General features: G+C 39.7%; 1 protein-coding gene across 1 annotated transcript in view; it reads left to right on the plus strand.

The window, feature by feature from the left end:
• LOC104990119 (RNA-binding motif, single-stranded-interacting protein 3) overlaps positions 1–23,079 on the plus strand; it is a 682,427-nt gene that overhangs the window by 628,986 nt on the left and 30,362 nt on the right. Inside the window, exon 7 of the mRNA XM_010842053.1 lies at positions 10,883–10,989. Coding sequence (XP_010840355.1) covers positions 10,883–10,989 — 107 coding nt within the window. The remainder of the gene's footprint in view (positions 1–10,882; positions 10,990–23,079) is intronic.

The raw sequence follows: 23,079 nt of genomic DNA on the forward strand, positions 1-23,079 counted from the left end.
TTGGACTGCAAGGAGATCCAACCAGTCCATTCTGAAGGAGATCAGCCCTGGGTCAGCTTTGGAAGGAATGATGCTAAAGCTGCAACTCCAGTACTTTGGGCACCTCATGTGAAGAGTTGACTCATTGGAAAAGACTCTGTTGCTGGGAGGGATTGGGAGCAGGAGGAGAAGGGGACGACAGAGGATGAGATGGCTGGATGGCGTCACTGACTCGATGGACATGAGTCTGAGTGAACTCCAGGAGTTGGTGATGGACAGGGAGGCCTGGCGTGCTGCGATTCATGGGGTCACAGAGTCAGACACAACTGAGCGACTGAACTGAACTGATGCTCACTTAAAAGGAAAAGATTGTGTTCTCACACTTAAATCCATTAGAACTTCATTAATATAAGGAATCTAAAGAAGTTATTTTAACTATCTGTCTGTATGTACTTAATAATTTGATCAGCAGATAATGAAATGTGTTCTACTCTCAGACAATTTGTTAGGCCACTGGGGTAGATGCCAGGCAAAGGTGAATCTGACCCAGCTCCTGACTCCAATCAAATCAATTCTCCTAATAGTGGAGAAGAACATAGATGTGCATTATGGAAATTTAATGAGATTTAGCTGGTCCCCTATTGATAGACATTTATAAATTATGGTATGTGATAATTATGCTACAATAGCAAGCAGCATTTCAAAAGGATGATATGTGCTGATATAGAAAGTTCTTCATATATAATTAAACAAATAATAAAACACACATTCTGAGCAAGAGTATCCCCTTTGGAATTAAAAAGAGCCAGACAGATGGAAGATAGATTAGTAGATAAATATTTATGCATTTTTTTCTGGAAATAGGAGGGGGGAGTTGAGAAGAGGTCTTTTTATTTTTAACCTTTGTGTAATTTGAATTTACTAAATAAAATGTCCTTCTTTGGTTTATGTCCTTCTTTGGTTTAATATCAAAGGGATATCTGCACTATAAGGTTATAGCTCTTTATTTTTCTCCTTTGTGCCTCTTTTAAGTAAAAAGTGCCATGTTCCATAGAGTATGGAGTAATTTATGAAGATTGAATGTAGTATGCAAAGAGCTCTACCGGGGCAAGTACAGCACCATGGAAGTATAAGGAGTTAGAGGGGAGGAAGACAAGACCAAATATGATCTATCTTGGTCAGTCAATAAGATTGTCTTATTTTTAAGACTCTTCATCTTAGAAACATGCTCCTTGATGTCTTGCCTTCTACCTACAAGAGTTTATCCTATCTGTTGTTGGATAGGCGAGTCAGCCAGTTGCAGATAAGCCAGTTGGTGCTTTTTGGGAGTGCCAGTGTTTTCTGTCGTCACTCGGCTCAGATAAGGTTTCAGTCATATCCCCATAGAAGGAACCTAACCCTCAGCGTGTACTTTGTGTGTCATCCATTTGAAATGTTAACTTTCTCTGTGATGTTATTCCCTTTATAGGGTGTGCTTTCTAAGCATAAGCTTTCTATATGGAAAGAATTATAGGAGAAGTGTTACAAAGAATAAAAAAAAGTACATTTTTGTTTGTTTCCTTTTTTAACTTTTAAAATTTTCTACTTGAAATATAGTTGATTTATAATTGTTAATTTTTGCTGTACAACAAAGTGATTCAGTTATACACATATATTTTTTCATATTCTTTTCCTTATGGTTTATCACAAGATACTGGATATATTTCTCTGTGCTATACAGTAGGATCTTGTTTTTTTTTTTTTAACTATCCTAATAGTTTATGTCTGTTACTCCAAACCTCCCACTCCATACCTTCTCCAGTACCCTCCCCCTTGGCAACCAAAAGATTGTTTTAGTTTTTTTTTATATTTATTTTATTTTAGTGTTTTAATTGCTGATAATCCCCCCCATTCTCATTCTTTTTCCATATTCTTTCCCATTATGGTTTATCATAATATATTAAATATAGTTCCCTCTATTCTATAGTAGGACCTTGTTTATCCATCCTAATATAATAGTTTATATCTTGAATCAGAGAGGTGAACTTGAGATATTTACTCAGCCATAATATGATTTATCGAAAACAGCATCTCTCCTTTTTTTTCCTAGACAAACAACTATTCCACTTTTGTTGTTACTCTGGAGCATTTTCCTTTTCTGTAAGACTGTTTCCCATAGTAGAGAATTATATTTGTAACTAAAAGTGAAAACGTTAGTTGCTTAGTCGTGTCTAACTCTTTGCAACCCCATGGACTGTAGCCCAGCAGGCTCCTCTGTCTATGGGATTATCCTGGCAAGAATACTGGAGTGGGTTGCCATTTCATTCTCCAAGGTATCTTACAGACTCAGGGATCAAACCCTGGTCTCTTGCATTGCAGCAGATTCTTCACCATCTGAGCCACCAGGAATATAAGCACTAATCTGTTACTGATAAAATTGAGAAAGTACATGCAAATTACTCTTTCTCTAAGTATTATTAAATTTTATTAGTTTCCACAATTTTACATTTATTTGCTCACTTTGGCCTAAATGACAGTAGTACACATGTGTCTGACATTTGTAAATATTACCCATATAATTGGTTTATTCTGTTAAGTTCAGTTCAGTCACTCAACTCTTTGCGACCCCATGGACTGTAACACGCCAGGCTTCCCTGTCCATCACCAACTCCCAGAGCTTGCTCAAACTGATGTCCATTGAGTCAGTGATGCCATCTAACCATCTCATCCTCTGTCATCTCCTTCTCCTCCTGCCTTCAGTCTTTCTCAGGATCAGGGTCTTTTCCAATGAGTCAGTTCTTCGCATCAGGTGGGCAAAGAATTGTTCTGTTAAAGTGAGCTGTCATTACAGTGGCAGCGTAAATCATTCTAGCAGACATCACTGGGTGCTTGATCTTCTAACCTGTGCTCAGAGAACCATAGTAATCTTGCCTTAGTGAATGTCTAGTCTTTTTGCTCCATCCCCAAGTTATGGGTCAATCGCAATAACTGCCTAAAACTCATTTCCATTTACCCCGATGGTAAGGAAGGTAGAAAATAAGTAGTTGGAGACAGTGTTTGATTAGAAATTCACAATACATGGTTCTGGATGTGATATTTCCATCCCCTACCACAAACTAGCTGTCAATTCATCAAACTTGTATTTTCCTGATTGGCAAAATAAAACGTTGAAATTAAATACATTTTAAGATCAGATGACTGATAGTGGCTATGGCACTTCCAGGATGGAAGTTTATTTCAGCTGTCCAAATAACTATACCACACTTACTATATTAATAGTATATATTAAACATACTTAAATGGTAAACAAGCTGCTAGGAGTTGTAAGGAAATGTAACCAAATAGCTCACTTTGTCATCTGCAAAAGACTTTCTAACTCCAAAGTATAATAATTCTGTGTTGTAACCTTCGGGCAATTTTTGCCATATCAATTATACTCTATATTTGGTACTTATATAGCTGTATGCTGTGCTCAGTCGCTCAGTCGTGTCCGATTCTTTGCCATCCCACAGACTCCTCTGTCCACAGAATCTCCAGGTAAGAATACTGGAGTGAGTGCCATTTCCTCCTCCAGGGGATCTTCCTGACCCAGGGATCGAACCCACATCTCTTGCAGCTCCTACGTTGGCAGGCGAATATTTTTACCACTGTGCCACACACATACATTTAGTGTATTATGTTTATCCTTATAAAGGATGTGTGGAAGAAAAGTAGCAAATTCTTTGTAGACAAATCATAGGAATTCGCCCTGCAAAATTTCCTAGATATGTCAGTAAGTATATAAATAAATAAGGACATGGGTTCTAACATAGAGTTAGAACCACACTTATATCCATAATTTGTTTGTTTTCGGCTGTGCTACATCTTCATTGCTACTCTTGGGCTTCTATAGTTGAGGTGAGAGGGCTCTAAAGTATGGGGCTCAGTAGTTACAGTTCACGGACTTAGCTGCCCCATGGCACGTGGGATCTTCCCAGACAAGGGACTGAATCTTGTCACCTTCATTGTCGGGTGAATTCTTGACCACTGGGCCACCAGTGAAGTCCTTTATATCCATAATTTGTACATCATTATTTATCCAGTCTCAGTACAGGCTACTTGTGTCTGCATATGAAGGAGTTAGGGACACTGGTCATGTAGAAGACAGCAGTAAGATTAAAGATGGGAGAATTGCATTAAGGGCTGAAAGTTCAAATATTGGGTTGGCCAGCATGTTCTTTTGATTTTTTTTTTTTTTCCTGTAAGATGGGAAAATGTGAACAAAATTTTTGGCCAACCCAATCCATTCTTGTGTCAGCTTAAAGAAAACCACACAAGATAAGTGTGTGGTTTAATATAAACTTTTATTCAGGGACCTTGCTGAGGACTGTAACCTGAGAGACAGCTCAATAGCTCTGAGAGAACTCTTCCAAAAAGGCAGCGGGAAAACCATCTTCTATAGATTTTCGGCTGGAAATACATGCAGTCAAGCCTACATCTCAGTAAGAGATTACTGCACAAAGTCACAAAGAACGGACTATGAATGTATATGTGTGTGTACATATATATACGTATATATGAATGTATATGAATGTTGCCCTGAACATCACAGGGATAGTTTGCTTCAAATAAAATGAATTCATATCTATACCTGAAAAAAAATGATGGTTTCTAGATTAAAATTGTATCATAATAATCTTAGTTCTTTTTACAACATCTATTTATTTCTTTGGCTCTGTCATGTCTTTAGTGGTATGCAGAATCTTTAGTTGCGGCATGTGTGGGTCTAGTTCCCTGACCAGCGATGGAACCCAGGTCCATTGGGAGCACAAATTTTTGGCCACTGGACCACCAGGGAAGTCCCTTTATATTAGTTCTTGAAAAAAAAATTTTTTTAATCTCCTCCCTGTACTCTCACACTCACCTTTCAATCAATAAGCTGCCCGTGGGGGCCAGATCCTCATTAGAAAGCCCAAGCCAGACAGTGACGTGACTCAAACCATCAATGCAGTCGCGTACCATGCCAAACTTGATTCTGATCAGCGCTTCTGCACACAGCATATCACCTGTGAGGACTTGTCTAATCATCGCCCAGAAAGCGTTCGGCAGGGCCAAGTCTGGACGGCTCCTTCCAGCTGGTTTATAGAGTGTGTGATGTCCTTTGAGTTGCTCCCTTTTGACAACTGGACTCGCACAGTGTGATAACCTAGTGATTGCACTGTTTTCATCAGTCACAGTTTTACAAACAGGTAGACTCATTCATCGGAGAAGGTGATGGCACCCCACTCCAATACTCTTGCCTGGAGGATCCCATGGACGGAGAAACCTGGTGAGCTGCAGTCCATGGGGTCGCAAAGAGTCGGACACGACTGAGCGACTTCCCTTTCCCTTTCCCTTTCAATAAGCTGCTTCTGTTGTCATTAACGTACTCTCCATTCAACTCTTCCCACTCCTTTTTTTACCTGAAGACTTACACTCTCTCTGAGGTGAGACGCTTTTAAATTTAACATTTAAAACACCAGAATAAGTTCTAATGAGGTGGATGAAACTGGAGCCTATTATACAGAGTGAAGTAAGCCAGAAGGAAGAACATCAATACAGTATACTAACGCATATATATGGAATTTAGAAAGATGGTGACAATAACCCGGTGTACGAGACAGCAAAAGAGACACTGATGTATAGAACAGCCTTATGGACTCTGTGGGAGAGGGAGAGGGTGGGAAGATTTGGGAGAATGACATTGAAACATGTAAAATACCATGTAAGAAACGAGTTGCCAGTCCAGGTTCGATGCACAATACTGGATGCTTGGGGCTGGTGCACTGGGACGACCCAGAGGGATGGTATGGGGAGGGAAGAGGGAGGAGGGTTCAGGATGGGGAACACATGTATACCTGTGGCGGATTCATTTTGATATTTGGCAAAACTAATACAATTATGTAAAGTTTAAAAATAAAATTTTAAAAAATAAATAAATAAATAAAAAATAAAACACCAGAATTGTAATTTAGGTAGTAAAGAGATATTTTTTTTAAAAGCCTGACCACAAACCCAATATAAATACTAGAAGTGTTTATATAAACTGCATGCTAAAAATTAAAAATGCTCATCTTCCTTGAGAGACAGCAGGAATTCTGCTATTATTAGTCATACATATTAGCTAAAGCATATGTCCATATCTACTTATAGGATACAATGTTAGCAACATTTTTAGTGAATCAAAATTGAAGGTGTGTTAAGTTTTAAATAAAAATCAATACATAGTGTTTTGCATTAATTTTACTAAGCAAAATACTTGTTGTTGGTTTGTTTGCTTAAAATACAATAGCAAATCCTGTAAACCATTAGATTATTTTATCAGTATATGCATCCAATGTTTTATGTTTAATACAAAGTTTGAAAGACTTGAAATACTCCACTAAGCAAGCAAATTGTAATTACTCCTTCATAATTACCATGCAACTTTATTGCCATGCATTGTTATAATTATATTTTAAATTCCCCCCATTTATATGAGAAACCATAATGTCTTCTGGCACATTGCAATCTGTGGCTTATAACTGCATCTCACTTCCACAAAGGCCTTTTCTCCATTTAGCGTCTATTTTAACTACTGTTAAAAGAGACTAAACAAAATTAATTGGCATCGTAATACCGCAGTAAGGAAATTGTAGATAATATATTTCTCAGCTCCTGAAATCATTTCATTATTCAGAGGATTCGTGCTTGGCCTCTGAGATCTATTCCTCCTCCCTTAAGGAGTCAGTCATCATCACATCAGTGCTTCTCAAACTTCAGTGTATACTGAAATCACCTTGGGATCCGGTGCAAACACAGATTTTAATTCAGTGTACTTGGGAAAGGGCCCCTGACTCTGCATCTCTAATAGGCTCCCATGCTCTGATACCATTACTGCCGGTCCTTGGCCAACACTTTGAAAAGCAGCACCATCAAGTATCCTGTAAATCTATGTGCAAGATGCCGTTAACAGCTTTCTCACACACACGCAAATACACACACAAATTTCACTCAGACCTTTACTCTAATCACTTCCCACCTTCCAGCCTGGAATTTGTTACTGTTAAAAGACTTAACACAAACAGAAACTGTTACCAAACTCAGTTTTGGCTGTTGTTTGTTGCTATAAAGCCAATACTTGAGAAGCAAGTGTTGGCATGTAAGGTAAGGTTAGTTTATTCAGCAAGCCGGCACCTGGGGAGAAGTCAGACTCATGTCCCAGGATTCTGCTCAGCCATGAAAGTTTTCTGTTTTCATTTCTTGGATACTTATTCATTTATCTGTTTGGCTGCACCAGGTCGGAGGTGTGGCATGCAGGGTCTTGCTTGCGGCTCACAAACTCCTGGTTGCAGCATGTGGGAGCTAGATCCTGACCAGGGATTGCACCTGGGCCCCTCCATTAGGAGTTCCAGATCTTAGCCATTGGACCACCAGGGAAGTCCCATGAAAAATGTTAAAGAAATTGAAAGTTAATCTCTGTTAATCAGTTGGGGAAGGTGTCAAAGTCTTTGTTATCTTCCACTGTGCATAGGCGGTTTTCTGATTGGTTGGTGATGAGATAATAGGGTGGTATCCAGGGATTTTGTGCCCAGTCTGAAGTTACCACCCTCTACCTGCATGGGGGCCTTAGTTCCTACAGAAGAACTGGAGATATGTTATCATCTATATTGCTTATGGTGAAACTAGGAGCCTGCCCCAGGATGGAAGTTCTGTTGTTTCTTGGCTGTTCCTCCCTTGTCTTTATATTGCCCCCCTTCTCTGATTAGCAACTGTTTGGACCTGTCCTTTGGATCTCAGGGAAGGTCAAGGAGCTGGAATGAAACCTATGTCCTACAAACAAGAAGTAAGGGACAGGAAAAGGATTTGTATCTAGTAGGGCCCCACAGGGTCCCACGCAGTTTCAAAATGTCATTCAATCTGTGAAAAAATTTGCCAAGTAAGCCCTAGGTAATTACACTGTGAAGTGACATGGCTTCCAGAAGAATATGACATTTGAACTACATTTTGAAGGTTGCTTCATAATTTGCCAGACAAGTAGAGGGGCCAAGGTAGGGGGAGCCTGGAAAGGAAATTTCAGGCAGGAGAAAAAAGCATTTATAGGCTAGGGATCTGTAAACCCCTGGGGGAGGGGAGGAGACTGCTGAAAGGTAAGATTAAGGACACAGATTCTTATCTTCTAGTTGAGGAGTTTGGATGTTTATATCACAGGTGTTTAGAAATCACATGAGGACTAGAAGATTATATAAATCTGATTAATATAATTTACTAATGTTTTCTCTTCCGCTCTCAATAAAATGATCCCTTGGGAAACTAACAGAATGACATGCCTACAATTCAAAGATAATATTATGGATATTCCATCTTATTTTAATGACACTTTTGAACACTTGTTTCTGGGGTTTTATTTCTTTAATTCATTTAGTAAATCATTGTAGCCCTATCTTCTTTTCCATGAAAATCTGCTTCAAATTACTGAAATGACAGCAGATGTTTCAGCTTAGTAATGTCAATAAATACAAGTAGGTCATTGTCAGCATCCACAGCCTAACACTCTATGAAGATCCTCGAATATCAGGGTGGCTAAGACTTCGAGACTCTAAGATACCGTAAAACATCATTTGCAAAGATATCTCTGTTAGGGCTTCCCTTGTAACTCAGTCAGTAAAGAATCTGCCTGCAATGCAGGAGACCTGTGTTCGATTCCTGGGTTGGGAAGATCCCTTGGAGAAGGAAAATGGCAACCCACTCCAGCCAGTATTCTTGCCTGGAAAATCCCATGGACGGAGGAGTCTGGTAGGCTGCAGTCCATGGGGTCACGAAGAGTCAGACACGACTGGGCGACTTCACTTTCACTTTTCACTTTCATGCATTGGAGAAGGAAATGGCAACCCACTCCAGCCAGTATTCTTGCCTGGAGAATCCCATGGACAGAGGAGCCTGGCAGGCTATAGTCCATGGGGTCGCAAAGAGTCGGACACGACTTAGTGACTAAACCACCCCCGCCTCTGTTGAAAGCACAGGAGGTCTCACTCTGTGACTTTAAAAACTTCCCTTAGTGATAAAATATTTTTTTTGAAAGTTCTCTTTTCAATAATGGTAAATTTAAAGATAGGTTGAAAATCCAGAATCTTCTGGTCTGTCTATCTTTGGTCCTTGTCTAGCTAGATTATTGTTGTGTGTATGTTAATCACTCAGTGGCATCTGACTCTTTGCGACCCCACGGACTGTAGCCCACCAGGCTCCTCTGTCCATGGGATTCTCCAGGCAAAAACACTCGAGTGGGTTGCCATTTGCTTCTCTAGGGGACCTTCCCAGCCCAGGGATCCAACCTGGGTCTCCTGTATTGCAGGTGAATTCTTTACCACTGTGCCACCTACATGTCCTGGTTATTGTTATCTGGTAGTATATGCTTCAAAGATGCATCTGCAAAATTGTTTCTGCTAGTGAGTAAAAGAAATCTTAAGTTGATTGCGTATTCAGGTTTTTCTTTTCCTGCAGTGCTGCTCCCCAATACCTTACCTTCCAAAGTTTCACCAATAAAAGGAACTTTTAAATGTACACACACACACACACACATATATATGAGCTTCCCTGGTAGATCAGTGGTAAAGAATCCACCTGCCAATGCAGGAGATGCAGGCTCAATCCCAGGTCAGAACGATCCCCTGGAGAAGGAAAGAGTCATCCACTGCAGTATTCTTACCTGGGAAATCCCATGGTCAGAGGATCCTGGCAGGCTCCAGTCCATGGGGTCGCAAAAGAGGCAGACACGACTTAGTGACTAAGCAACAACACACACATGTATAGTCGGAGAAGAAAATAATTTTCTCTACCCCTTTGAGATATTGACTGAGACAACCCCTGTACTAAAAGGAAACTTAACAAGAGAAAAACAAATAGAAGTTTAATAATATGTATGCTTCCTATATCAGAGAAGGCGATGGCACCCCACTCCAGTACTCTTGCCTGGAAAATCCCATGGACGGAGGAGTCTGGTAGGCTGCAGTCCATGGGGTCACGAAGAGTCAGACACGACTGGGCGACTTCACTTTCACTTTTCACTTTCATGCATTGGAGAAGGAAATGGCAACCCACTCCAGTGTTCTTGCCTGGAGAATCCCAGGGACGGGGGAGCCTGGTGGGCTGCCGTCTGTGGGGTCACAAAGAGTCGGACACGACTGAAGCGACTTAGCAGCAGCAGCAGCATGCTTCCTCTATACATGGCAGATACTCAAAAACTGAGTATATCAGTCAGCAGTGCTGCATGGTAAAAGGCAAGGATACAGAGGAGAGCAAAGAATTAGTCCCACATGAGGGAGGTCACAAATTGGGCAGCATCCCAGCCAGCAGAGAGACAGGAGCTCCCAGGAGCTGTACAAAATGAAAACTGGAAAACATTCTAACAAAAAGTAGATGGGTTCTGGACAAGTCACTGTCTTTAAAGGGAAGGCAGGAGTCTACCAGGCAGGTGACCTCTGAGTGTTGACCAAGTCATTTCTGATTGACTGGTTTCAGATTCCACCTCTCAGAGAGGCTGAAACTGTACTTAAGTCTGTTCAGTGACAAAGGGTTTAGCATAAGTGACTCCATTTGGGGCCTGTTGTCTTGTTTTTAACACCATCCTGATCAGAAGGGGTTGGTTCTTGTCTTCTTACTCTACCTCTAAGGCAAGTGCACATTCTGCTTAAACTGATTATTTTTCAACAATATTTGTTATATTCTTTGATGGTCTGCCAGTGCTTTTTTTGAAGCCCAGTTAGTTAGAACAGCGGCCAACAGAGTTGAAACTAAAAGGGGGCCAAATAGCTCTCCAGAAGCAAAAAAGACTTCAAAAGATATGCATTACAAAGCACTACTGTGACTCACATAATCACTTATTTTAAAGGGGATTTGCTAATGTAAAATTGGTTTCTTATCTTCCCAGCCCCCAGTGAGCCTTTGCTGTGCAAATTCGCTGATGGAGGACAAAAGAAGCGACAGAATCAAAGTAAATACACCCAGAATGGAAGGCCTTGGCCCAGGGAAGGAGAGGTGAGTCCTGACTGACCCTTGCTCAGAAACGTGGCCACAGACATCCCTCAGAAGGCTGGCAAGACAGACATACGGGGCCATGAAGAAACCAGGTCCCGTAGAAAACCAGATGGCTTCACAGGGGGCAAATGAGCAGACCTATATTGATTCAACCAGAACATGATTAGTGAAGGAGAATAGGACTTCCAGACTGACCCTAGTTCTGCACTGTCGTTAAATCCTCTTTCAACAAATGTGAAACCAATAGACATCAGTAGTTCCTGAAAGACTTAGCCACAAAGAATTGCTCCATAATTGTGTCATAGTTGTAAAATAAGGGTATGATTACTTAAGGAAATACTTTCAGTGATATCAACAGTGAGAGTTACATATTTGTGTTTGAAAGAAAATGAAGTTGGATTTATTTCATCCTACCATTAAGATGTTCTAGTTTTATTTATACATGTACTTAGAGCATGCCCAAATGTTCATACATGTGAGGATCTGTTTTTTATATGTACACATCAACATAAAATGTGACATTTTCTGTCGGTCAAGGAGAAAGAAAAGCTGGTACATACAGGGTTCTACTTTTCACAACAAGGAGAAGAGCATTCAACAGTTAATTACCCATTTAGTCTCCTAACACAAAACAGGAGAAAAGCAAGCTTATGGCTCCAATGCCACTTGGGGATGATTCCCTTTGGTTATTTTTGTTATAAGAAGACAAGGAGAATGTGTCGGGGCTTCTAAGAGGTCTTTTTCTTCTTTGTGAAATAGAATGGAGTTGTTTGAATGCCTTGAATAAATGCCACTTTATACTAAGCCCATCATTTCAACAGAAGAGCTTTATTTAGTATTTCTATTCAAAGCATCTACTTCATCCGTTTAGGTGGCATCCTACTTGGTGCAGCGTTTTGCACTTTCAATACTGAGATTACAGTTGTAAGGAAAGAAAAGAGGCGAGTTTTTTTACTCAGCAAAAACTTTAGCCGCTTTTCAGTTTCTAAAACTGTAGTCTGTTTTGAGTATTTCCATGTAGATCTCAAAGCCCCTTGTAAAGTAGGTAGCTAGGTTCAGATACTATGCAATCTGTAATTCATTACCTTAAAAAGAGAATGGCCATGGAGCACTTGAAGCTAATAAAAAGCAGGGGGTGGGGGGGGGGGGTGGTTCAGTACTTTAATTTGAGAAAGACAGTCTATGCTGTGTCAAAAGAGAAGAGGCGGGGTGTGGCCATGTGCTTTTAGTGGGCAGTTTGTGATCAGCGGGTAGCCCCGCTGCTCCCAGAAGACAGCTGATCTATGATAGCGTTTTTTCACATTGGTCCCGTGTCAATCATCCATGGTCTCGAAGGACTCATTTGATCTTTCAAAATTTACTTGAGTCAAATGCTTGCTGATTAGAGATTTCTGGATCACAGACCATAACCCCAAAGCATCAATTTTTAACTAGATAACTTAGCACTGATGACTGGAATTACAGTTCCTGTATTATTACATTTACTGAATAGATGGCAGTTGTGGCAGGACTCCTCACTTGAGTCTACACTTCTTAGAAACCAAACCAATAAACGTAAAAGAAATATAAACAAAGAACCCTCTCTGCTACTCTGTACAGAATCCAGGGCACTGGGTTCAGACATGATAAAGACCACATGTGCTGTGATTGCCAGGGAAGCACTGTGGGGTCAAGTTTAGGATCCAGAGCACTTATAATTTAAATGTAGGTTTTAAAGGTGTATTCCTAATATTCATTTTCTGAAGTTGTTTTTTAAGAGCTATAGGTCTTCTTGTTGAATGTGAGAATCAAGGACCATTATAAATATATCTGTGATGAATAGAAGCATATTCCAAGTATGTAGAGACATTCAGATGCAAGAAATCAGAAAAAAAAATGGCATGAACTAAAATTACGCTTATCAGATATTTTGGTTTTGAGATAAGTGTTTTAATTTTTATACCATGACTATGGTCTTAGAAGTAGATACACCAAAAATATTGGGTTACTTTGCCCATTATTATGTTAATATGTATTTTTTCTTGTATTTCCCCTTGGCATTGTACTTGCTAGAGTAAAAGACGTGTGTATGTAAGTATGGTGTGTAAGGTATGACATCATGCAAGTTAATCCTGTGTAAGCAATATTTAACCATTTCTTAGAAAGCCATCCATTCTAATTATTGTATTTCATTGTTTCTAAGACACACATTTTTGTTGTTGTTTTCCATGCTTTAAAGCTGCTAAAAGCTCTTATTAGACCTTATTGTAGTATTACAAAACAGTTGCATTTGCTCCTGTTAGTCACCTGGGGGGTACTACCTGCATTCTCTGCTTTCGGTCTTTGACCACATAGATGGTATCAACTGAAAGTCTAACCAAAACAAGGATGTGGGTCAGATTCTTGGGGGAGATTTTTTTTTATTTGCTTCCTTCCCTCATCCAGATTGAGACATGCATCTTCCCTTGAAGTCCATTTCTGGTGGGCAGTTTTGTTTCTCATTTGTCTTGTAGCCCTTGTAGTCTCCAGCTTTATAAGGAGATCATTTTGGGTGTTTGTTTCTGCTTGTTTGTGTTATTGTGTAAAATAATGGTTGCCTTAGAATCCACCTGCAAAGAGAGAGAACCCAGGGAGACCTGGGTTCAATCCCTGGGTTGGGAAGACCCCCTGGAGAAGGGAATGGATACCTACTCCAGTATTCTTGCCTGGAGAAGTGGACAGAGCCATGGACAGAGGAGCAGAGTCAGACGCAACTGAACAACTAACGTTAACACTAGATAAAATTAAAAAATTATAATGTAGGTCCTGATTTTTGAGGCCCTGAGATCATAGTGCAGATTGAGGCTGCTGTTTACTTGTCCTGTCTGTACAGTCAGGTAAAAAATGACAGTGTGAGAAGGATTTCTGAGCCAATGCTTCAAACACAAAACCAGTGGATTGCAAGGAACTTCAAAGTGCCTTAAACATGACAATTGATAGGCTAATTAAACTTTTCATTTATGATTTAAAGCTGTTTTATTCTGGGTGGCATTTTGATAACAGTTATTTTGGCATAGTTTGATGAAATGCTAATACTGAACCCATCATACACATTAATTAATGTAAATTAGCCAGGTTTTGAAATATAGGTACATGCTGGTGGACCTATTTTTGCATAAGTGAAAAACACTGAAATATTTGAAAGTTATGAACTAACCTCTCAAGTGACACCCAAAGCTGGAGCAGAAGGGTCGGGAGTGGGGCTGTGAGCCTTCTCTTTCCAAGGGCTCAAACGGTCTTACCATTTTCTAAAACTGATTTCACTTTATTTGTTTGTGGCTGCATGGGGTCTTTGCTGCTGCACATGGGCTTTGTCTAGTTGCAGTGCTTGGGCTTCTTGTGGGCGCTGCTCTTGTTGCAGAGCACGGGCTCCAGAGGGTGGGCCCAGGAGTCGTGGCGTGCAGTCTTAGTTGGCCTGCAGCATGTGGGATCTTCCTGGACCGAGGATTGAACCCCTGTCCCCCTCCATTGGCAGCAGACTCTTAACTATTGAACCAAAAAGACCACCATAACAAATAGGTGATCAGTGATTTTTGATATGATTATTGTGGTTGTTTTGGGGCACCATGAACTGTGCCCACATAAGACAGTGAACTTAATCTATAAATATGTGTGTTCAGGCTGCTCCACTGACCAGCCATTTCCCTGTCTGTGTCCTCTCCTGGGGCCTCCCTGTTCCCTTAGACACAGCAACACTGAAATTAGGCCAATTAACGGCGTCTATTTGTTCAAGCATCCCATGTCCCTCACTTTAAATCAAAAGCTAGAAAAAAAAAATTAAGTTTAATGAGGAAGGCATATTTAAAGCCCAGAGAAGTGGAAAGTTAGACCTTTTGTGCCAAACAGTTAGCCAAGTATTGACCACAAAGGGAAAATTCTTGAAGGAAATTGTAATGCTACTTCAGTGAACACATGGATGACGAAACACATGAAAAGCAACCCGTCTTATTGCTCACATGCAGAAAGTTTTAGTAGTCTGGATAGAAGATCAAGCCAGACACAACATTCCCTTAGGCCAATACCTAATCCAGAGCCAGGCCCTAACTCTCCTTAGTTCTAAGAAGACCGAGAGAGGTGAGGAAGCTGCAGAAGAAAAGTCTAAAGTAAGCATAGGCTGGTTCATGATGCTAGTTTAAAGAAAAAAAGAAGAAGCTGTCTCTGGCTAAGATAATTCATGAATATTGCTGCACTAAACAACAGATTTTCAGTGTAGACACAACAGTCTGCTATTGGAAGAGGCTGCCGTCTAGGACTTTTCATAGCTGGAGAAGAGAAGTCAGTTCCTGGCTCCAAAGGACAGGCTGACTCTCTCTTGTTAGGGGCTAATGAAGCTGGTCACATGGAGTTGAAGCTAAAGTATCCAAGGCTGGATACTACAGACGTGCTGGAGACATACAGACAGATTCCCTACCCTCTGGGAACCTAAAATGGCAAAGTAGGAGATTCAAAGTAGAATCAAATATCATTTAGTGTTTCAGAAATAAAACCACTCACGGTAACTGGCTTCATACTTATAAACAGGTTAAGAAAACCAAAGCCAAATAACAACAAAAACAAACAAAAACTAACAAGAACAGTAGTCACTAGAGTATCAACTCACATCTGTCTTGTTGCTAACCGTTAACTATTCGTTTGATTGACTGACTATTTTTTCAGGGTAAGTAGCTGAGCAATTGATTTGTATGCATTTAAATCCCCCATATCTCCCCAGAATTGGAAAGCTCTACCTTGTCACCTGTCTAGCGGATGCATCCATGTCCTTGGGTGCTGGGTGGCTCAGAGAGAATAAAGTTAAGAGAAGTAACTTAAGCTTTGGAGTGTTATTTAACAAAATTTCAGTCCCTCTGTAACATACCCATTTAAAATAACAACTCTTCCTAAATGTTAGGGAATCATGGGTGTCAACATCTGTGATGTGCTCAGAATTGTTTGCTTTAGATCATAATTTACCAGGCATACTACTTGAGTGACTAAAGGGCCAAGCTCTGGCCCTCTCAAGCTGAGTGACGTCTCTGTTCCCCCATCAGTAGAAAGAGATTGGTTGACAGCACACCCTTGGTGAATGGGAGGATTAAATGAGGTGTTGAAGATACGGTAGTGGGCACAGTGTCTGGCAACTTGTACTTAAGTATTAGCTACTATTAAACTACCATAATATCATCACTCACACAACTCAGGGCTGTTTAACCTGAAAGCCTCACTATGCATTTCACATGGCTTGACTGTGTCAATCCTTAATTTCCAGTTTTATGCTACCTCTATTTATTTCCCAAATATTATTATTGTTAATGATGTAACATGTTTGAAAGAAAATCTACTTTTCATATCACTTTCCAGCTGAATTTTTGACTTAAAAATATATCCTCAAACAAGTAGAAATTAATTTGACTTTGACCAATATTGTTAATGTTTCATAAGATCATATTCACAATCATTATTTGCATTCAAGAATTATTTAGCGCTGAAGCGTTACATGGTTTTCAGATTTCTAGCCAATTTTCTCTTGAAGTTCATGTAATCAAAAAAGCCAAGAGCTGGCAAGGGGAGGGGACTTGGATGGAGAAGATGAAAGAAAAATGCAAAAGTAAAAGGAAAGCATGAACCCTTGCTAGATACCAAGGAGAAGACTGAGCTACTGAGAACTGATGGATAATATGGTTGGTGTTTTTAAAGGGAAAGAGGATAAATTATTAACCGACCTATTCTGCCAAATAATGGCAGTTATGAATGTTTATGCAACCTCTGTGGTTATGAAGAGTACATGCTCAAGTACTTTCCAGTATCTTTCAAAACTATTATCTTCAAAAGAAGAAGCATTCTGATACCACGTAGGTGACTTTCTGGATTTAACAAAGAATTAGGGGACTTCCCTGGTGGTACAGTGGCTAAACCTTCAAGCTCCCAATGCAGGGGGCCCGGGTTTGATCCCTGGGAACTGGGTCCCATATGTCACAGCTAAGACCCAGTGCAGCCAAGTAAATAAATATTTAATTTGAAAAAACAAAGAATTAGGAAGCAGGAATTTTCTTGCATATTCTACAGGCTTCATAGCGCTAAATGTAAATAATCTTTAGGTTTCTATACCCTAATCTATTTCAAGGGTGAGGTTACCAAATTCTTCTATGTAAGGAATTTTTAGAGTCCTTATAAGCAGTGGTATTAACTTACAAAATTTCCTTTTGTTTAGTGAAACACTCAGACTCATGAAATAATCAACAAAGAAAGATACAATTTGTGGGCTCCAAATGTGTATATTTATCCCACTTACTAAAATGTATTTGCTACCCAGCATCAGTATTCCCAGTGCTTTCATGGTCATTTTTTAAAAAAATATTTATTTTATCTGTGTGGTTGCATCGGGTCTTAGCCACAGCATGTGTGATCATTGATCTTCGTTGCAGCATGCAGGAATCTTGAACTGTGACATGTGAACGCTTCGGTGCAGCACGTGGGATCTCATTCCCTGAACAGGGGTCAAACCCAGGCTGCTGGCACTGGGAGCACTGAATCTCGGGAACTGGACCACCAGGGAAGTCCCCTTTCTTAGTCATTTCAATTCGTGCAGAACAACGAAAAGTTTGAGTCACCAAATACGCGCTCCCAGCTGAGGCTGAACACGTGACACTTTGCCTTCTTGTTTCAGTTCTTATACTATTAAATAGTGTCCTTATTTAGGGCTACATTTTTTTTTAACTTTTAAGTTTGTATTGGGGTATAGCCAATTAACAATGTTGTGATAGTTTCAGATGGACAGCAAAAGGTCTCAGCCATACATACACATGTATCAATTCTCCCCCGAACTCCCCTCCCATCCAGGCTACCAAATAACATTGCATGGAGTTCCATGTGCTATACAGTAGGTCCTTGTTGGTTATCCATTTTAAATACAGCAGTGTGTATATATTCATTCCAAACTCCCTAACTATCCCTTCCCTCCCCCATCCTTCCCCCCAAAATCATAAGTGCATTCTCTAAGTCTGTGAGTCTGCTTCTGTTTAGTAAGTTCATTTGTGTATATTTTTTTAGATTCCACGTATAAGGGATGTCATATGCTCTCTCTCCTTCTCTGCCTTGCTTCACTTGGTATGGTAACCTCTAAGTCCATGCACATTGCTGCAAATGGCATTATTTCATTCTTTTAACGACTGAGTAATATTCCATTGTATATATGTACCGCTTCTTCTTTATCCATTCGTCTGTCAGTGGACATTTAGGTTGCTTCTCTGTCTTGGCTACTGTTAACAGTGCAGCAGTGAGCATCGGGGTACATGTATCCTTTCAGATCATGCTTTTCTCCTGATATATACTCAGAAGTGAGATTGCAGGGTCATATAGTAGCTCTACTTTTAGCTTTTTAAGGAAACTTCATCCTGTTTTCCACAGTGGCTATACCAATTGACATTCCCACCAACAATGTAGAAGGGTTTCCTTTCCCCACACCCCCTCTAGCATTTATTGTTTGGGGGCTTTTTGATGATAGCCATTTTGACTGGTGTGAAATGATATCTCATTGTAGTTTTGATGTGCATTTCTCTAATAATTATAAATGTTGATCTTTTCATGTGTTTCTTTGCCATCTGTATGTCTTCTATGGAGAAATGTTTATTCAGGTCTTCTCCCCATTTTTTGAGTGGGTTGTTTGTTTTGATGCTATTGAGCATCATGAGCTGTTTGTAAATTTTGGAGATTAATATTTGTCTGTCATATTATTGGCAAATATTGTCTCCCAATCTGTTGGTTGTCTTTTTGTTTTATTTATTGTTTCTTTTGCATTGCAAAAGCTTTTGGATTTATTTATTTATTTTGAGGCTAATTACATTACAATATTGTAGAGGGTTTTGCCATACATTGACATGAATCAGCCATGGGTGTACTTGTGTTCCCCATCATGAAGCCCCCTCCCACCTCCCTCCCTCTCCATCCCATCCCTCTGGGTTGTCCCAGTACACCGTCCTTGAGTGCCCTGTTTTATGCATTGAACTTGGACTGGTGATCTGTTTCACATACAGTAATATACATATTTCAATGCTCCCATTTGTTTATTTTTGTTTTTGTTTCCATTATTCTGGCAGATGGGTCGAAAAAGATATTGCTGCAATTTATGTCAGAGAGTGTTTTACCTTTTTTTCCTCTAAGATTTTTATAGTGTTCAATCTCACATTTAGGCCTTTAATCCATTTTGAGCTTATTTTTGTGTATGGTGTAAAGAATGGTCTAATTTCATTTTTTACATGGAGCTGTCCAGTATTCCCAGCACCATTTGTTGAAGAGACTGTCTTCCCAGCATTGTGTAATCTTGCATGGTTTGTCATAATTTAACTGATGATAGGTGCATGGATTTATTGCTGCGTTTCTATCCTATTTCACTGATCTGTATTTCAATTTTTGTTCAAGTACAGTACTTTTTTGATGTCTATAGCTTTGTAGTGTAGTCTGAAGTCAAGGAGCCTGATTCCTCCAGCTCTACCTTTCTTTCTCAAGATTGTTTTGGCTATTTGGGGGTTTTTGTGTCTCCATACAAATTTTAAGGTTTTTGTTTTAGTTCTGTGAAAAAACATGCCATTAGTAATTTGATAGAGATTGTATTGACTCTGTACTTTGCATTGGTAGTATAGTCATTTTGACAATATTGATTCTTCCAATCCACGAACATGGTATATCTTTTCATCTGTTTCTGTCTTCTTTGATTTCTTTCACCAGTGTCTTATAGTTTTCACAGTACCAGTTTTTGTCTCCTTTGGTAGGTTTATTCAGAGGTATTTTATTGTTTTTGATATGATGGTAAGCAGAATTGTTCCTTGAATTTCTTTTTCTAATCTTTCATTGTTAGTGTATAGAAATGCAACAGATTTCTATTAATTTTGTAACCTGCAACTTTATCAGACTCAATGATGAGTTCTAGGAGTTTTCTGGTAGTGTCTTTAGGATCTTCTGTGTATAGTATTATGTCATCTGCAAACAGTAACACTTAAACTTCTTTTTCAGTTTGGATTCCCTTTACTTCTTTTTTTCTCTAGTTGCCATAGCTAGGACTTCCAAAACTATGTTGAATAAAACTGGTGAGAGTGGACATCCTTGTCTTGTTCCTGATCTTAGAGGAAATGCTTTCAGCTTTTCACCACTGAGCATGATATTAGCTGTAAGTTTGTCATATGCGTCCTTTATTAAGTTGAGGGAAGTTCTCTCTATGCTAGGGCTACATTTTTGCTTGTTCATGCTTTTTATTGGTGTTTTCCATTTTTAAAGTGGCCCTAAATTGTAGTTTTGAAGTGCTGTCTGCTGTCTGTTTCTAAGTGAAAGAATCCATAATGTGCCTTGTGGAGAAAATACGGAAAAATGGAGATAGGCTTCATTGAGGCATTACTTAGAGTGCTGTTGCCCATGAGCTCAATGTTAATGAATAAACAATATATATTAAATATGGTGTCTTTAGACAGATATAAAACAAGGTTTTTTATTGATGAGTTGGTGAAAATATTGTGACCAGACCCGACCTTGTATTTCCTCTAAGAGCAGTGAGTAGGTATTCACTAATTCACTATTCATGGTGACTTCATAGAATATAATTACTTCAAATAACAAGAATACATTCTGTCTTTTTTGTTCACTGTTGTTAAGTCAGATGCAGTCTCTTGGTTAAGTTTTTCTGTCTCCCATTCATGTAAAAAGCAATTTGCTTGGATATGAAAATTAACTCCTACCAGAGTATGAGTCAACTGTCTTTATTTGAAGAATTGTGTTATAGTCTATCATCAGTTTTTATGGATTTGAAGACATTAGTTCTTCCTCTATTCAACAAATATGTATAAAACTTTCTAAGGAATTTGGGGAAAGTTCCGATCCTATGTTCATTAATTTATTGAGTCTATGAGTGACTAGTGGACTTGGAATTATTTCATAAAGGAGATCAGTCCTGGGATTTCTTTGGAAGGAATGATGCTAAAGCTGAAACTCCAGTACTTTGGCCACCTCATGCGAAGAGTTGACTCATTGGAAAAGACTCTGATGCTGGGAGGGATTGGGGGCAGGAGGAGAAGGGGACACCAGAGGATGAGATGGCTGGATGGCATCACCGACTCGATGGACGTGAGTTTGGATGAATCCAGGAGTTGGTGATGGACAGGGAGGCCTGGCGTGCTGCAATTCATGGGGTCGCAAAGAGTCGGACACGACTGAGCAGCTGAACCTAATTGAACTGATGAATGACTAGTAGACTTGGAATTATTTCATAAAGATCCTTAAACACTTGACCCAGTATAGAGATTCACATTCTTGCTATCTTCCCTAGCAAGAAAAATCTGATACATTGAGTTATTTCTACTATCATTTGTATCATTATTATCTACTCACCTGTTTGCATATAATAAGGGCATGTTGTCCTGCAGGAACCAAATCCAGTCACATTCATATGGCCAGTGTTGATGCTGAAGGGCACATAGACATCTGTGGAAGTAACAGCAAACATGCTCCACAAAACCTGGAGAAAAGAGGCAATCCTTCTAGCCAGCATTCATAGGGAGCCCTCACAACAGAACATTTCGTTGAGTTTCTTGAAAGCATTTGGTTGTCACTAGGTATCAGCAATGATACTGTAAAGCACGTGCCTGGAGACACTCGTAGAAGTGAGGAAGACAAGGCAGAACTCATGTACGTGGCCCCCCGCCTTTAGTTGGATCTTTTATGACCAGTGCATCCTGCTTAGAAACTATTTGATCAATCACCAGTCCTTCATATTAACTCACTATTGAGCAGAGATGTATTAATACATCTTTTGTTACCTGAATGTTATTGAGCAGAGATGTTTTGGTATTTACTTACATAACATCATTGGCCACAGGTGTTACTTTCTTTAAAAATTCCCTGGTCAATGATGTGTTAAGTATAAGAAGAACCTGACAACAGGCTCAGGATTTCACCATTTCTGTTAGCTTTCAAGCCATATTGACTGCAATTTTATTTTGCAATACTGAACATCAGAAAATTTGTTTCAGAGATATTGAATTAAAGTCCTGCCCTGTTGAGCTATTAGAAGTAATACATTGAAGAGAAACTGAAGTACAGTTACCTACGAAATAGTATATCTAAAGAATTATTTGAAAAACTTAGTAATAATTGCATGTAAAATTCAGGTTATATTCAGCTGTATTCTATGAAAGTAGAAATATCAGCGATATAATTCACTATTGTTTCCATTGGCTATATCACAGTGCATGACAGTTACTTGTCCAATTCTTTTCTTTAATGAGACCTTGGGGGAATAGTTAAGATGTATCTGTCAACATACCTAAGTTCTGCAAATAGTCCTTTTAACTTTGAAGTAAAGAGAATTTTTACGTATATGATCTTGAAAAGAGAAATCGTCTGTTAGGAGACATGACAGCACTTGGAGTTAAGTGTGATAACCAGCCCACCAGATGTGGTTCTTTTTGCATTTCATCTGTTTTGCCTGCAATTTGGAGAGCAGACTCAAGGTGAACGACCCTTCTAACCTCAAAAGAATTCTTCCCATTGGCACACGAATTCTCAGTCACTCAGCATGAAAGCTTTCTTAGTTAAGTGTCCTCATTTTAAACCTGCCAGCTCTTAATATTTACTAACCTATGATCACTAAAGGTAAAAGGCAAATCTTGTAAATTCCTGTGATAGTGTAAGTTTGGATAAAATATGATTGATGATGAGCTCTTGTCCTCTGCCTCCTCTCCACTCCCAAGCAAGAGGCTAGAAAAACTCACTTGTATTCTTGGGGAGGAGGGGTGGGGGAATTAGGAGGGGCTCAAGTTGGAGAAGGCAATGGCACCCCACTCCAGTACTCTTGCCTGGAAAATCCCATGGACAGAGGAGCCTGGTAGGCTGCAGTCCTTGGGGTCATGAAGAGTCGGACACGACTGAGCGACTTCACTTTCACTTTTCACTTTCATGCATTGGAGAAGGAAATGGCAACCCACTCCAGTGTTCTTGCCTGGAGAATCCCAGGGATGGGGGAGCCTGGTGGGCTGCCGTCTATGGGATCACCACAGAGTCGGACACGACTGGAGCGACTTAGCAGCAGCAGCAGACTTTACAAACTTTGAC

The sequence above is a fragment of the Bison bison genome, unplaced genomic scaffold, assembly GCF_000754665.1.
Source record: "Bison bison bison isolate TAMUID 2011002044 unplaced genomic scaffold, Bison_UMD1.0 scf7180017864171, whole genome shotgun sequence".
NCBI classification, from domain to species: Eukaryota; Metazoa; Chordata; class Mammalia; order Artiodactyla; family Bovidae; genus Bison; species Bison bison.